The sequence below is a fragment of the Dama dama genome, chromosome 12 (genome assembly GCF_033118175.1).
Source record: "Dama dama isolate Ldn47 chromosome 12, ASM3311817v1, whole genome shotgun sequence".
In the NCBI taxonomy this organism is placed as follows: Eukaryota; Metazoa; Chordata; class Mammalia; order Artiodactyla; family Cervidae; genus Dama; species Dama dama.
In genome coordinates, this window is record NC_083692.1 from 72,675,220 (window position 1) to 72,692,757 (window position 17,538).

The following is a 17,538-nucleotide window of genomic DNA, read 5'->3' on the forward strand; positions in this document are numbered from 1 at the left end:
CAAGCCTCAGTTTTATCATCTATAAAGTAGGAGAAATAAAAACAGCAGGTCCAGTGAAAGGTTTAGAGAAAATGTTTTTAAAGTGTCATGTATAATACATATCACTGTGTAGGCCCTTGGTAAATTCAAATGATGGTGTTGTCATTATAAAGTACTTGGCAAAAATGCTTTGCTCAAAGTAGGCATTAAATAAATACTTGTTCCAGTTGCCTTTCCTGTCCCAGAAATTTTAAATCAATCTGGAGAGCAGCAACTTATCATCTAAATACATGTTTATGTGACAATTGTTACGTGGTCACAACCATTTTCTTATAAACTCTCAGTGGAGACAAGGGATAATGATGATTATTCCCTTCAACACATGGTTAGGGCCAAGTAACCTGTTCCTTCTTAGAATCCGCTCATCATCTAAGATATGGAAGGTTGATGCAGATACACAGATAAATTGATGCCCACTGACCAATAAAGAACAAATTATTTGCAGCCTAGCAGAGCTTAGTGTGAAATGTAAAGACCAACAAACCTCAGTCTTGCCCTTGGAGGATTTCCAACCAGGCAGGGGATAGGAAGTCTACCAGCAAAAGATTCCTATCACAGAAGATGGTAAAGAGCCTTGAGAGAGAGCAAGGGAGGTGCCATGAAATTAGAGGACACGCACAGTTGGATCTGGGAAAGGCTGATGGAAGAGATGTAAAAATGCAGAGATGAAGTAGAGGCATTCTGAGCAAGGAGAGTAATGTCAGTAAAGGCCCTGAGGGAGGGAATACTTGATATAACACACAAACATAATCCAGTTTGGCTAAAGCATGTGGCATATAAGAACTTTAGAGATGAGAATTGTGTTCTGTAGGAACTGGGGAGTTACTGAAAGGGAGTGATCAAAAGACCCCTATCATATGGGAAGGTTCCCATAGGAAGATTCCATAGAGGAAGGTTCCAGCCATAGAGTAAATACATCTGGGCCACATTCAAATGAAGACAGAGGGTAGAACATTCGTTCATGACTTAAGTCAGAAGCTCACCCACCTGTGATCAGCCAAGTCCAGCTTCTGTGTCTCAGGATGCTCTCATTTCTTGAAACTGTGTCATTGTTGTGTAGTTTTGGGTAGAGTTGGCTTCAGTGTTCGTTGGTTTGTATACTTTGGTTTTCATTTTTGTTGCTCCTGTTTTTCTTTAAATTAGAAGCAGTCCCAACAATACTGGCCATAGAACTTTGGGAGTTGATGCCGTTTTGCAAAAGCAAAGACACAGAGAGACAGTCTATTCTATTATCAATAATGATCCGTTTATTTTAGAGACTCTAAAAAACAAATCTTAGTATTTATTTTGGCAAAGTAATATTTAAATCAATGAAAAGTGATAAAACAAGTGAAATGATCATAATCACTCATCATTCGGGAATATGTGCTATTTTAACTATGAGCTCTTGGTAATCACCGTAATTATTCATACTTAACAGTTGTAGTGTATAATATTTTTATTTTGCTGCATTGTCTTTGGTTAGAGAATAAGAGATGAAACCTTTGGCATATTTTAATTATATCTATTGGTTTGAGTGTCTATACTGCTATGGATATTTTTGAAATGAAAACGAAGTATCCATTATTTTATAGAATAAATGCATTCTTGACCACTTGCCTGTGGATAAATCCTTAAATATCAAATTCTGTTTTCCCATTGACTTTGTTATAAAATCAGAAATATTTTCCTTTGGAAATGTTCGTTTTGAGAAATGTCGTCTTGAACAATCCAACCAGTGTTTCAACATATGCTTAAAATAAGAACATTCTTGCAGTGTATTAATATCACTCAAAATGATCCTATAAATGTGTGCAAAATAACTAATTTTGCTTGAGAGTTTGAAGGAAAGAAATAAGAGCCGAAATGAAAAAATACACATTTGAAAGAAAAATGACTCAGTTGTATACATTTGTTCCTTCAACATATGTTTGTTAAATAATTGATAGGTGTGGATTCTCTGCATTATTGTTCCATTGCTAAGTCCTGTCTGACTCTTTGTGACCCCCATGGACTGCAGCTCTGTATTAGGAATCCAAAACTAACAATCATCTGGCCCAAATCCTTCATTCTCATAGCCTGGCAAAAGGAAAACATCATATAAAAGAGCATATTTACGTTATGGTTTGTTAAGTACTCAATAGAGGGATAAGACTCTGCTGGAGAAATACAGTAGGAGAGATTAACTCTACCTTCACAAAGAAGGTAACACCTCAGCAGGGTATTCAAGGGTGAGTAGGAGTTTGGGGCCATGGGAAGAGCATAGTCTCTGGAATCAGACTTCCTGGTTTAACTCTTCCTCTTTCACTACTTCTTGACTGACTGTGGATAAGCTATTTGTTTCTCTGTTCCTTCATTTTCTCCTCTGTAAAACTGGAATATTTGTAGCTACATCAGAGGCCATTATGAAGAGCTGGCATATGTAACAAACTTAGAGCCCTGCCTTGCACATGGAAAGAGCTCAATGCCTATGCTCCTGTCGTTCCATCATTAAGAATGAGAGTAAGGTTGGCACAAGCAGAGGAAACAGCATGCTGCATTTTTATTCTGTGAAAAATTTAAAATGTGCCTAGCTAATGGCTTTTACAAATGAGCAATTTAACGCAAGATGTACAGAAGAAATGGAAATAGGATAGGGCCATTCAGAGGCCCTGATTAATGAGGAGGGAGACAGAGTTACTAGACTACTAGTTGACTCACTGTGATAGGCGTCTTAGGTTGTGCCCTAAATTTCTCCATAGGGAAGTGGTCAACAAGATTTATTCTATGAAGCAATGGATACTTGATGCACAAAGGGAGGATACACACCTGGTACACAGAAATTCCCTTTCCCATACTAGCAGTGAGTTTTGTGAAACAGTGGCAATTGAAGAATGAAACCCACTGACTGCAACACACAGCTGAGGAGGCCATAAGGAACTAACATTGGGCTTCCCTGGTGGATCAGTGGCTAAGACTCCATGCTCCCAATGCAGGAAGCCCCGGGTTCAATCCCTGGTCAGGGAACTAGATCCCATATGCCCCAACAAAGATCAAAGATCCCACACGTGCAACTAAGACCCAGCACAGCCAAATAAATAAGTATTTTTTAAAAAAGAAACTAAAAATATAAAAGAAGCTAATACAACAATTACTGCATTAGACTTAAGGCACAGTAGCTCTCTACCTGCGCAAGAGTCTGTTTCCTCTGCTGATTTCTATAAAAGGTATTTTTATGATTTTAACAGATATATTTAAAGCCCCAAATGAAGGCTTTTGTATAACTATTAAAATCATAGAAGGTACAACTTGCTGAAAATAAGTTATTTGGCTATTAACGGTGAGTTATTAAGGTATCTGGGCTTCCCTGGTGGCTCAGAGGTTAAAGCATCTGCCTCCAATGCAGGAGACCCGGGTTTGATCCCTGGGTTGGGAAGATCCCCTGGAGAAGGAAATGGTAACCCACTCCAGTATTCTTGCCTGGAGAATCCCATGGACGGAGGAGCCTGGTAGGCTACGGTCCACGGGGTCACAAAGAGCACGACTGAGCAACTTCACTTTCACTTTACTTTCACTTTCATTAAGGTACCTAAGTCAGGATAAGGAAAAGTAAAAAAAACATAATGGAAAATTATATAAAACCAGAACCAAAGAGAGACCCTATAGGCTGCCTCCATTTCCCATGGATATAAATAATCACTAACATAGCCAAAACATGAAATCCATTGATTTTACAATTAGCAGCAAATAAGGGAAGCAAGCCTTTCTAAAATCCTGGCTTGGACAGGCACATCATGATTATTCTGGTAATCGGTTCCTTGGCTTACAAATTCTGCACCAGTGACCTGTTTTATACATTGCATTTCTACTTAATCAGACATGCCTACGTTTGTTTCATTTTCTGTGAAATAGGAAATCAAGGAAAAATTGGATTCCAGTCACAAGCGAGATATAGAAGGCATGGGAGTCCCAGAAATCAAGTACGGAGACTCTGTCTGCTTTGTCCAACATATAGCCAGTGGTCTGTGGGTAACCTACAAAGCACAAGATGCCAAGACATCCCGCCTGGGACCTCTGAAAAGAAAGGTAAGGGGTCAGACAGGCTGAAAGCAACTAGGCATGAGAAGTGATTGTGGGAATAAGGTGGGCATGATGGATTTTTACTTCTTAGCTTCCCAGATGGCTCAGTGGCAAAGAATCAGCCTGCCAATGCAGGTGTGGATTCGATTCCTAGGTCAGGAAGATCCCCTGGAGAAGGAAATGACAACCCATTCCAGTATTTTTGCCTCTAGAATTCCATGGACAGAAGGGACTGGCAGGCTACAAGTCCAAGGGGTCGCAAAAGAGTTGGACACAACAACTAAACAAAAATTCTTACTATTCTGAAGAATTATTTCTGTGACAGAGTGTGTAGCCTAGTGTGGTTACTCTGACTTCATATTCAGTGTGGAAAAGAAAAAGTTAAATAGATGACAAATCTGTGAAGAGGGGATAGAATATGTTCCTTGTGCTCTAAAACCTATACTAAATGACTTTTAGTGGTGTGCTGTTTGGGGATTATCCACATCATTGCTCCTTTCATTTAAGTGGATAATTGAGTTACTATGCAGTTTTCATAATATACAGACTAAATAGAATCCCTACAGAGAGATGCAGATTGCATGATAACAAGCACACAGGAACCAACATGCAGAAAGATGAGATACTGTTGAATGATACTATATCCACAGAGAGTGGATCCAGATCTCAGTGACCTGTTACAGCCTGTGACAGTGGGAAATCTGGCTTGAATACACAGAACATCTTTTTTTTTCCAGAAAGTCAACTGCCATAATAGGGTTTCTTTTGATAGGAACCAGGAAATAGATGCTCAAGGCATGCTTTAAAAAAAAAAAAAAAGCCCTTACAAAACACAGGTCTGGATAGTCAAGGAGTCCCATGATAAGGTTCTAGGAAACATTGTACACTGTAGTTTGTGTAGGTCAGCCTAATATGGAGGTGATGAAAAATTTCCCAGAAGGCTGATTATTGTAAGAAAGGAGGTTGGGAGGAACTCATAAGGTAATAGCTTATTTTTGTGCAAAGTAAAACTTACGAGGAAAAGGGAAAATTATGAAAAGGAGATAGAAAACAGAATACAAGGCCACAGAGACTTGCTTGTAGAAAATAGAATACGAGGCCACAAAGACTGCTTGTATGAGCCCAGCCCTTCCTCTGCCAACAATTGTAAAGGCTGGATTAAACATGGAAACAAATAAACCATCTGAAGATTTCAACAGCAAGGCACCCAGGACATGAGTGCTGAAGATCCCACTAGAATGGAAGTGCACTAAAGTGAGTTCCTGCTCTATCACCACTTTGGCCTCAGTGTCTTGCTGAGTTATCGCATAAGGAATGGGATCGCCAGTTCTATGGATTGGAGAGCCATAATTGTGGTAAGGTCAGCAGAGGTTTCTGGGACTTACGGGACCATATTCCAGAGTGGAGGAAGCTGTAGAAGCATGAACTTGAAATTCTAAATGCAGTTTCTCCCAGTATCTTAAGCTGACCATGAATAGGGTATAAAGCTAAGATGGCAAACAGAAAAGGATATTTCTCTGTGGTGGAGAAGAGCAAAGCAGAGATATGAACAGTGTGACAGTACTAGGGAGACAGAGGTTGGGGTGCAAAGTCCCTTGGGCTGGAATGGCCTTGAACATACAGTAGACTTTCAATTGCATTCCAAATAAGGGCTCTACCCCAGGAGTAAGGGCAAATGGAAAATAGATGCCAAAATCTGATCATCTCCCCTAACAACCTATCAGGAGAAAATGCAATCCTCTGAAGAGTATGATAATATCATCTAGAGTTTCCACAATTTTCCACACCTACTAAGATAAAGATGATATTGAAATAGAGTAGAATTTGTAGATCTGGGCTCTAACTCTGGGTAGGTGGGGACACACTTGAAGGACCCTGTCAACTAGGGGAGACCCCAGTTTGTGATGTTGGTTTATTGTGCCTGTCCCTACCTTTTTCTTCTGGGACCATAGTCCATAAGTCCATTTAACTGCTGGAATGTGGATTTGGGAGATGCTTTCAGAAACTCTCTCTAAATGATGCCATAATGCTAAGCCTTTGTCAGGGCTTCCCAGCTCCATTTCCTGAAGAACAAGTTAAGTTCTCCTCTAAAAATACAAAGGATGTCCAATCTTGTTAATTGTTTTAAAAACAAAATAGTAATTTAGAAAAACCAGTGGGAAATAGACATAGTGAGAAACCTGATGAATGGTAACTCACCTTTAAGGAAGCACTCTCTCTTTCCATTACCATATTCAGCTTCTGCTTTCTGATGTCAGTTATGGAATTCCTCCAGGAAAAAAAAGGACCTTAGGACCTGAGCTGCAGCGATCAATAGGACACATAATAACAACGTTCTAACAGCTGCATTTCCCCCATTTCTCATTACATTCTTGTTTGACTGGCCGGTTTGAATGTGTTATCTGAACGAGCAAAACATAAGGAGGTGGGTCTTTAGGGACCCAAAAGCTGGGACTAAGGCCAGAGTAAACCTAGTGAGATGTATTGCCAAATCTAAATGCAACATTGATAAGCAGTTGCTGGGAATCTCAAACTAATATTTTGAAAGAGTTGGTGAAATCCAATAGTAAGGGCATCCTTTGCTAATGCTTAAGCTACGGTATATAGATGAGATGCAGGTCTCTTCAAAAATGAACATAAATTTATGCAAGCCAGCATGCTTCTTCCTGGGTGAATTCATTAAATCAGGGTGCATTTTCAGAAGAATACAAAATGAGAGATTTTCACCTGGAAAGGAGGAAATAGGTGGTTTATTTGTGCTAAAAATGAGAGATACCAAAAATCCTTATTCTAAAGATATTTTTTGGAGCCACATGTTTTGTTTAATTGACATATTTACTGACTGACTCCCACCCCACTTCCCTAGGACCTACAGATGGTCCCCATTCACTTACTCACATCAAGCGGAAACCATGCCAGGAAGTTGAATGAGAATTTGACCCTGACCTGAATCAGGGTCAAACCATCCCGGTTAATAACCACACATATTTGGTTGGCCCTTTCAAGAGGAAAAAAAGCACTGACCTCCACACCAAAAGCTGCTAGCCCCATTGGAAAAAAAAATGTATCATGATGTCATTGGTGAGCAATAAGTGTACTTAACTTCCTAACAACTGATCTGAGATCCGTAATATGCTGTCCCTTATAACAAATATTCATTGAATACCTTTTATATTGTAGGTAACATGGTAAATGAATGACATGTAAAGCATCTAGTCTTCCAAACAAACCACTAAAATAAGTCCACCTGCAGATGGTGAAGTCAGAGCAGAGAGAGGTTAAATAATTTGCTGAAAGTCACACTGCTGAGAAGTGACCTAGAAGAGTTAGATGTCAGGCTGGCTGGTACCTAAGCCCATGCTTTCAACCCCCCTCTCTAGCTCCATGAGAAGCAAACCACTGTCTCAAGCTGCTTCCCTGGTTCCAGTCAACCAACCCAGTGTAGCCATCCTTCAGGAGAGAAAGTCACACCTCATCCCAGTAGAAAGTTTTAGAGGATTTTACTTTAACTTATCTTTCTGCTTCCTTGGTTTATCTCTGGAGAAAAAGGCTCTGAATGTAGTGATTTTTCTCATTTCCAGAGATAAGTTTTTGTGTTCTTTTTAAGAGAAAAAAATCTATCATAAAACTTGTTTTCACCCATTCAAATTGGCCATCCAGGCCCAAGGAATTTATTGTACCTCAAACCATAGTGGCACATAAAATTTTGTTTTCATCAAAGCACTGTGTCTCAGGAATGAATCATATGTCAGTAATAGGGTATATGGGCAAAATAACTTTGTTAATGTCCCACTTTCAAAATGAACGCAGGGGAACTTGGTCCATTGAAGGAATACAAGGGATGAGGAAAATACTGCAAAAAACATTGACTGTCCAATGTAACCTGGCCCTGGTGTCCTTGGCCCTGGGATAGGTCATACTCCATCAGGAAGGCCACATGGATGATGGGTTAACACTGCAGCGATGCCAGCGTGAGGAGTCCCAGGCTGCTCGGATCATCCGGAACACGACCGCCTTATTCAGCCAGTTTGTAAGGTACGTGAGTTCCTTCCTTTTCTCTACTCATGGGTTACTGGGTTCCTGTTTTGCAGCCATCCGATCCCACCGACCACCCCTTTTAATACTATGAATTTTCAGGAAATAATTATGTACCAGCAAAGAGTTCTACCAGAAAGAGCTTGGGATTGAAACCTTATTTCCCAGTAGGTGAGCTCCTACCAGCTTCACTCTTGGCCCAACAAATGCCCAAGCCTCTTTAGTTGGTGTCATTAGTTGGTATTCAGGTTGGCGCCATAAACAGCCAAGGTCTTCTTAAGAAAATTAAGTGGAAAGAGATGGAGCGCTGTAGGTCCCCTTTGTATTAGTGCATGAACAGGGGAGGAGAGAGAAAAAAATGGATCTACAACCTCTGTGCTATTTAGAAAGGTTTTCTACATCTTTCAAAATTGTTGCTATGGTTTGGACACAAGGAGATTTGCATGGAATGCTTGGGTCACCCACCTGTGACTGGGACTTAAATGGGGAAAGTAACTTAACTACCTACTTGGATCATAATCCTTCCAGCCTCAACAGTGCTGCCAGAATAGAATTCTGGATTGTATTCACCAATTAACCACAAAAAAAAAAAAAAAAAAAAAAAAGATTCGGTTGTAAACAATGCAGTGTTGCAAGCCATCCTTCTCTCATAGGAAAATCTCTCTAAAGCCTCGAGGATTTCAATTGCATGAAATGAGAAAAAAATGCTATGCCTTTATTTTCCTTCCTGTTGAATCACTGTGATCCAAGGGATATGTATTAGTTAGGATACAGGCTAAGCTGCTATTGTGGTTTGGAATAAACTTATTTCTTTTTCAAGTAATAGTATAGGGGAGGCAAGTGGTTTAGGGAAAACAGACCATCCTGCTGCTGGGACTCAGTTTCCGTCTGTCTTGCTGCTTTGAAATTTCTATAGGTTCTTTACGTATGTCCAGTCCAGCAGCATCACCTGGGAACTTGTCAAAAATACAAATTCTTGGGTTTTATCCCAGGTAGACCTAATCAGACACCTAAGAGTGGTGCCTCAGAAAAATTGAGTTTTGATGGGTCCTCCAGTTGTTGCTGATGCATGCTAAAGTTTACAGACCACTGCCCTGTGATAAAGGTTTTAAACTTGTCCAGGTATTAGATTCATCTGGGAAGCTTTTAACATCATGATGCCAAGGTAGCATCTTCAACCAATTACATCAGAATCTCTGGAAAGTGAAAGTGAAGTCGCTCTGTCATGTCTAACTGTTTGCAATCCCATGGACTGTAGCCTCCCAGGCTCTTCTGTCCATGCAATTTTCCAGGCAAGAATACTGGAGTGGGTTGCCATTTCCTTCTCCAGGAGATCTTCCTGACCCAGGGATTGAACCCAGGTCTGCTGCATTATAGGCAGACGCTTTACCATCTGAGCCTTAGAATCTCTGGGATGGGGTCCAAACACAAGCTTTTTATTAGAGCTCCCCAGATAATTCTACTACCCAGTCACAGTTGAGAACCAACTGTCCTGGTATGTATTCTTCAACCGTGTGATTAAAAATAGTGTACTAGGAGGTGAGTCGGGTGTGGGGGTCCGAACCCGTCGTCCCCGGCGAGATGTAGGGGAGGCGGGTGGCAGTCGGTGCCGCGGTTTTGCCCCGGTGCTCAGCGGAGGTGGCCACGGCGCCGGCGGCCCAGGGTGTGGCGGGGATGACCTCTGATTCCCGGGGACTGCCTGCTCTTCGAGCCCCGCCGGGCCCGCGCTCGCCGAGGCGGAGGGTCGGGGAAGCGTGGCCCCAGCGGCGGGCCACCAGTATATAGAATTTAAGCCTTCTCAGAAGTGTGTTGGTAGAGTTAAAAAAGAAGACAGCTAACCAAAGGTCATCTGAAATTGTGACTGGCTGATAATCCCAGGACAAAATTAGAGATCACTACTCAAGCATAAGCCTCCACGAAGATGTTTGATTTAAAGGCTTGGGCTGAGTATGTTGTGGAATGGGCTGCAAAGGACCCATATGGCTTCCTTACAACAGTTATTTTGGCTCTGACTCCATTGTTTCTAGCAAGTGCTGTGCTGTCTTGGAAATTGGCCAAGATGATTGAGGCCAGGGAAAAGGAGCAAAAGAAGAAACAAAAACGTCAAGAAAATATTGCAAAAGCTAAACGACTAAAAAAGGATTGAAGGAATAAACAGGCTGTGTGTCCAGAGGAAAATTGTTCGGAAAATTATGCATCTTTGAAAGGACCCATTAAGGTTTCTTTTTGGATCTTATGACAGTATTACTAAACGAAGTCTGAGTCTATGGAAGAATCATGTCAGTTCTCACCTGTACTGTAGCAGCTTTTCGGCTTCGGTATAGAAGTCTGTTGACAGTTACTGTAAATTGGCATTTATTATGCTACAGGTTCTTTTAACTGACTTTCATTTGCCTTTTTGCAGCTTATGTACGAATACTAAAATGAAAACATCCTGTGAAGAAAAGTGACTTTAGATTATGAACTCTATTCAAATAATGGCTTAAAATGTGGTCCTGTTCTGGACAGAGGAGATTAAGAATGTAAAAATCAAGAGTTGTTCTGAGCAGAAAAGCGTGGTTTGGCTTAAAAGATACATGGTGTATTAATTACATCTCTTATCGTTATTATTTCTTGGAATAGAATCATTTCTCGTTTCCTCAAAGCAAAATAATATTATTCAATGAGTACTTCTCTATTTTCTGTATTTTTCTTACTTTAGCTTTTGAGATACTGGTAATTACCAGATAGTCTGCATTTTTAAAAATCTAATTTTATAAAGAATTTTCTTGTCATCTTGATTATGTAGAATACCACCTACTGGATATAATCATTTTTCTACTTATGAACACTGCCATTTTCTTAGAGATGACTTGAGTAGAGGAACACTATGATTTAAAGCTTAAGAGCAAAAATGCCAAACCTGTAGTACCTTGGAACCAGTTTATTCTCACTTGTGCTAAGTAGAAGTGTGAAGTAGTTAACATGTCTTATCAGATAATTTGCTGATTATATAGATACCACTTTTGTTTTTTATTCTATTCTTTGTTTTAATTCATGTGGTGGTGATGTCCTTTACTTTTTGATCAGACAGGTTCATGGTGAAAATTAAAATTTCAACTTTCTTTTAAGGAACTTTTAAAGAGTTACAGTTATGTCATGTGTCATAAATGGTAACAAAAGTCTTAGCATTTGGAAAAATTTTGTTTGCATTGTATTGTGTGAAAAAGGTGTAAATTATGTCAAAATGAAAATGTTCAAAATAAAGAGGTAAAGGATATTTCCTTCAGTTAAATAGTATAGTTGGAACTTTTTCCTCTTTAACATGGCTTTTTTAAATGCATGGTTGATAATTTTGTTTTCAATAATTAATAGCTTATTAATGTTTTCCTCACCTCTAATAATGAATTTTAAATTGCAAAAAAAAAAAAAAAAAAAAAAAAAAAAAAAAAAATAGTGTACTAGCACCATGTCTGAGGTCTGACCTGAAAAGATGAGAAGAGAGAGGAAGTAGAGGGCAAGACAGTTCTTTTTTAAAAAAAATATAACCCAGAAGTAGATCACCTTATCTGGCACTCTGTTAGCTAACGCTAGTCACATGGCCACACCTAGCTAAATGAAGGCTGAGAAATATCATCTCTGGTGGGTTGCAACTAGAGGGTCTTGATACTAAATTGAAGGAAGGAAAGCAGACGGTAGGGGTCTTCTTGCCACAAGGTGGGACTGAGGCCTGAAAGTCAATGATCTTTGCCTGATTTTGGCTCCGCCACTGATTTCCCATGATCCTTGAAGAAAATATATCCTACTTTCTATTCTGTGTTACATCCAAACTGCTCCCCTTCTTCACAGAAAGAGGGTAAGAATGAATGGCTTGGTATAGGCAGAAAAAATTAGCTACATGCATACGTGAATTTTGCATGTAGTCTGGACTAGACCACAACCATTACCATAGGGAGTGGATGGTTTTATCTAATTCTCAATTCTCTCAACTTCTGCCCTTTTATCTTTCTTAAGGCAAGGCCCCTAATTCACACACTTACAAAAATTAAGTCAAAATGGATTAAAGACCTAATTGTAAAACTTAAAACTATAAAACCTGGGTGAGAAAGCATAGGCTCAAATCATCATGACCTTGAATTAAGCAATGCTTTATTCAATATCATGCCAAAAACAAAACCTACAGAAGAAAAAGTAGATAAATTGGACTTTATGAAAATCAAAAGCTTTTTGCTGTAAAGGGCACCATGGAGAAAGTGAAAAAACAACTCATGAATATTTGCAAATCATAGATCTGATAAGGGAATTGTATCCAAAATAAAGAACTCTCACATCTCAACATTAAAAAGACAAATAGACCAACTTAAAAATGGATGAAGGATCTAAACAGACATTTCTCCAAAGATGATATACAAATGGCCATAAGCATATGAAAATATGTTCAATGCCATCAGAACAAATTAAATTCAAACCACAATGAGATAACACTTCATTCTCACTAGGATGGCTGTAACCAAAAAGACTATCAATTAGAAGTATGGGACAGGATGTGGAGAAATTGAACCTTCATACACTGCTGGTGGGAATGTAAAATGTAGCCACCATGGAATACAGTCTGGGAATTCCTCAAAATATTAAGCATAGAGTTACCATATGACTCAGCAATTTCATTCCTCAGTATGTGCCCAAGAGATAGTAAATATTGATCAGTTGCTCAGTCATGTCCAACTCTTTGTGAGTCCATGGATAGCAGCACGCCAGGTTTCCCTGTCCTTCACCATCTCTTGGAGCTTGCTCAAACTCATATCCATTGAGTTGGTGATGCCATCCAACCATCTCATCCACTGCCATCCCCTTCTCCTCCTGCCTTCAATCTTTCCCAGCATCAGGGTCTTTTCAAATGAGTCTGTTCTTCACATCAGGTGGCCAAAGTATTGGAGCTTCAGTTTCAGCATTAGTCCTTCCAATGAATATTTAGAACTGATTTCCTTTAAGATTGACTGGTTTGATCTTCTTGCTGTCCCTCAAGAGTTTTCTCCAGCACCACAGTTCAAAAGCATCAGTTCTTCAGTGATTAGCCTCCTTTATGGTCCAACTCTCACATCCATATAGGACTACTGGAAAAAACCATAGCTTTGACTATATGGGCCTTTGTCAGCAAAGTAATATCTCTGCTTTTTAATAGGCTGTCTAGGTTTGTCATAGCTTTTCTTCCAAGGAGCAAGTGTCTTTTAATTTCATGGTTGCAGTCACCATCTGCAGTGGTTTTGGAGCCCAAGAAAATAAAGTCTCTCACTGTTTCCATTGTTTCCCCATCTAATTGCCATGAAGTGATTGGACCAGATGCCATGATCTTCGTTTTCTGAATGTTGAGTTTTAAGCCAGCTTTTTCACTCTCCTCTTTCACCTTCATCAAGGAGCTCTTTAGTTCCTCTTCACTTTCTGCCATAAGGGTGGTGTCATCTGCATATCTGAGGTTATTGATATTTCTCCCATAATCTTGATTCCAGCTTGTGCTTCATCCAGCCTGGCATTTTGCATGGTGTACTCTGCATATAAGTTAAATAAGCAGGATAACAATATACAGCCTTGACGTACTTTTTTCCCAATTTTGAACCAGTCTGTTGTTTCATGTCCAGTTCTAACTGTTGCTTCTTGACCTGCATATAGGTTTCTCAGGAGACAGGTAAGGTGGTCTGGTTAATGTCCTTAAGAAATTTCCATGGTTTGTTGTGATCCACACAGTCAAAGGCTTTGGCATAGTCAATAAAGCAGAAGCAGATGTTTTTCTGTAACTCTCTTGCTTTTTTGATGATCCAACGGATGTTGGAAATTTGATCTCTGGTTCCTCTGCCTTTTCTAAATCCAGCTTGAACATCTGGAACCTCTTCGTTCACATACTATTGAAGCCTAGCTTGGAGAATTTTGAGCATTACTTTGCATGTGTGATGAGTGCAGTTGTGCAGTAGTTTGAACATTCTTTGACATTGCCTTTCTTTGGGATTGTAGTGAAAACTGACCTTTTCCAGTTCTGTCACCACTGCTGAGTTTTCCAAACATATTGAGTGCAAGAATTTAACAGCATCATCTTTTAGGACTTGAAATAGCTCAGCTGGAATTCCATCACGTCCACTAGCTTTGCTCGTAGTGATGCTTCCTAAGGCCCACTTGACTTCACATTACAGGATGTCTGGCTATAGGGGAGTGATCACACCATCATGGTTATCTTTAAGATCTTTTTTGTTTAGTCCTTCTGTGTATTTTTGCCACCTCTTAATATCGTCTGCTCCTGTTAGGTCTGTACTGTTTCTGTCCTTTGTTGTGCCCATCTTTGTATGAAATGTTCCCTTGGTATCTCTTTCTTGAAGAGATCTCTAGTCTTTCTCATTCTATTGTTTTCCTCTGTTTCTTAGCATTGATCACTTAGAAAGGCTTTCTTATCTCTTCTTGCTAGTCTTTGGAACTCTGCATTCAGATGTGTATATTTTTCCTTTTCTCCTTTGCCTTTCACTTCTCTTCTTTTCTCAGCTTTTTGTGGGCCTCCTCAGATAACCACACAAAAACTTGTACACAAATGTTCAAAGCAGCATTACTCATAACAGACAAAAAGTGGTAGCAGTGTAAATGTCTATCAGCTGATGAATGAATAAATAAAAGGTGCTCTATCTATATATCAGAATATTATATGTCTGTAAAAAGGTATGAAGTTCTAACATACACTGCAATATAAATGAACCTTGTAAACATTCAGTTCAGTTCAATTCAGTTCAGTTCAGTTGCTCAGTTGTGTCCAACTCTTTGCAACCCCATGAATCATAGTATGCCAGGCCTCCCTGTCCATCACCAACTCCCGGAGTTTACTCAAACTCACGTTCGTCGTGTCAGTGATGCCAATCAGCCATCTCAACCTCTGTCATCCCCTTCTCCTCCTGCCCCCAATCCTTCCCAGCATCAGGGTCTTTTCCAATGAGTCAACTCTTCTCATGAGGTGGCCAAAGTATTGGAGTTTCAGCTTCAGCATCAGTCCTTGCAATGAACACCCTGATTTCCTTTAGGATGGACTGGTTGGATCTCCTTGCAGTCCAAGGGACTCTCAAGAGTCTTCTCCAACACCATAGTTCAAAAGCATCAATTTTTCGGCACTCAGCTTTCTTCACAGTCCAACTCTCACATCCATACATGACCACTGGAAAAACCATAGCCTTGACTAGATGGACCTTTGTTGGCAGAGTAATGTCTCTACTGTTTAATATGCTGTCTAGGTTGGTCATAACTTTCCTTCCAAGGAGTAAGTGTCTTTTAATTTCATGGCTGCAATCACCGTCTGCAGTGATTTTGGAGCCCAAAAAAATAAAGCCTGACACTGTTTCCACTGTTTCTCCATCTATTTCCCATGAAGTGATGGGACCAGATGCCATGATCTTAGTTTTCTGAATGTTGAGCTTTATGCTCAGTGAAAAAAAGCCAGTCACAAAAGACTACATATTGTATTACTGCTTTTATATGAAATATCTGTAATAGACAAATCTGTAGAAACAGAAAATAGATCTGGGAATGGTGTGACAGCAGGTGAAAAGGGGGAGTGACTACTTTTGGGTATGGGATTTGAGGAAAAGCTGATGAAAGATTCTAAAATTGACTTAGGTCATGGTTGCACAACTCTGTAAATATAGTAAAAACTATTGTACCGTTTGAATAGATTATGGTATAATACATGAACTATATTTCAATAAAGCTGTTATTTTTAAAAATTCAGTGGGAGTTACATGCCTAACAATGGGAAAATTATTTTTAAACAGCTTTATTGGGTTATAATTTGCATATCATAAAATCCATCCCTTTAAGTGTACAACTTTGTGAATTTTAATAAATTTATGCAGCTGTACAGCCATTGTTACTGTTCAGTTTTAGAACATTTTCATCACCCCAAATGGATTCCTTATGCCTATTGCAGTTTATACTAGTTACCACTCCCAGCCCTAGGCAACCTATCATCTGCTTCTCTCACATTTTAATGCATTAAATTGATAAACCATACAATATGTGGTCTGTTGAATCTGGCCTTTACATTTAGCATTACATTTTTGAGGTTCATCCCTATTGCAATATGTAATGGTGCTCTGTTCCTTCTTATTGCCTAAGAGTATTTCTGTGTGTTCTAAATACGTATTACATATATAAATTGTACACACATACATACACAAAAAGGTATACATGTATGTATATATATACATGATTGTGTATGTGTGTGTATATATATATATATGGAGAGAGATACACAAGTAAACTCATCTCACATACTAAAACATGTTTATAGTAAAATAGCACTATCTTGATTAATATAGCTTTATAATAAGTATTAAAATCAGATAGAGTGAGTCCTCCTACAATGTTGTGCTTTTTTTTGATATTATTTTGACTCTTCTGATCCTTTGCATTCCTATATAAATTTAAGGGTGAATTTATCAATTTTTGTAAGAAAGTCCTGCAGGGATTTTGATAGATATTGCAGTGGATCTATACATCAGTTTTGGGAAATTTTTATCTTAATAAATCTTTCAGTCCATAAACACAGAATGTCTGTCCATTCATTTATTCTTCTTGGATTCCTTTCAACAAGGTATTAGATTTTCCAGTATATAAATCTTACACTATTTTATGAAACCTACACAGTATTTATTTTTGATGCAACTACAAATGGAGGTGTTTTCTTAATTTCATTCATTTTTTTCTTAATTTCATTTCAGATTGTTCACTGCTGGTGTCTATATATACTGACATGTAGAAATTGAGTTTTTAAAATGTCAGCCATGTATCCTATGACCTAGATGAAATTTTTTATTATAGTGAAGGTATTTTTTGGTGTGGATTCTTTAGAATTTTCTACATACAGGATTGTGTCATCTGTGAATAAAAGGAGTGTTTTTTTCCTTTCCAATAAGAATGAATGCCCTTCATTTCTATTTTATTTTGCATGACTGCCCTGGATAGAACATCTACTGCAATATGGAATAAAGTAGAGAGAACAGACATCCTTGTCTTGTTCTTGATCTTAGTGGGAAAACATTTGGTCTTTGACTATTAAGTTTGGTACTTACTTGCAGAGTTTTCGTAGATATCTTTCATCAAGTTGAGGAAGTTCTTTTCTAGCTTGATGAGAGCTTTTTATATTGAATGAATGATAGTTAGATGTTGTCAACTGCTTTCTGTCTATTGAGTTGATGGTGTGGTTTTGTCCTTTATTTATATAGTTTATTACATTATCTGCTTGAGAATGTGTTTGAAATCAGTATTATTGTTAAATTGTCTATTTCTCCCTCAATTCTGTCAATTTTTACTTCACATATTTTGGTCTCTGTTATTGGGTGCTTTGAAAGTGAAAGTATTAGTCACTCAGTCACGTCCAACTCTGCAGTCCCATGGAGTGTAGCCCATCAGGGTCCTCTGTCC

General features: G+C 38.9%; 2 protein-coding genes across 2 annotated transcripts in view; both read left to right on the forward strand.

Moving 5' to 3' along the window:
- The window catches only part of RYR3 (ryanodine receptor 3), a 379,117-nt gene that overhangs the window by 96,601 nt on the left and 264,978 nt on the right, over positions 1-17,538 (forward strand). Inside the window, exons 10-11 of the mRNA XM_061158246.1 lie at positions 3,910-4,083; positions 7,991-8,112. Of these exons, the coding sequence (XP_061014229.1) occupies positions 3,910-4,083; positions 7,991-8,112 (296 nt within the window). The remainder of the gene's footprint in view (positions 1-3,909; positions 4,084-7,990; positions 8,113-17,538) is intronic.
- Positions 9,656-11,380, forward strand: LOC133066499 (small integral membrane protein 15). The gene has a single exon (XM_061157648.1). It carries the CDS (start codon positions 10,034-10,036, stop codon positions 10,256-10,258), a length of 225 nt encoding a protein of 74 aa, XP_061013631.1. The 5' UTR covers positions 9,656-10,033; the 3' UTR covers positions 10,259-11,380.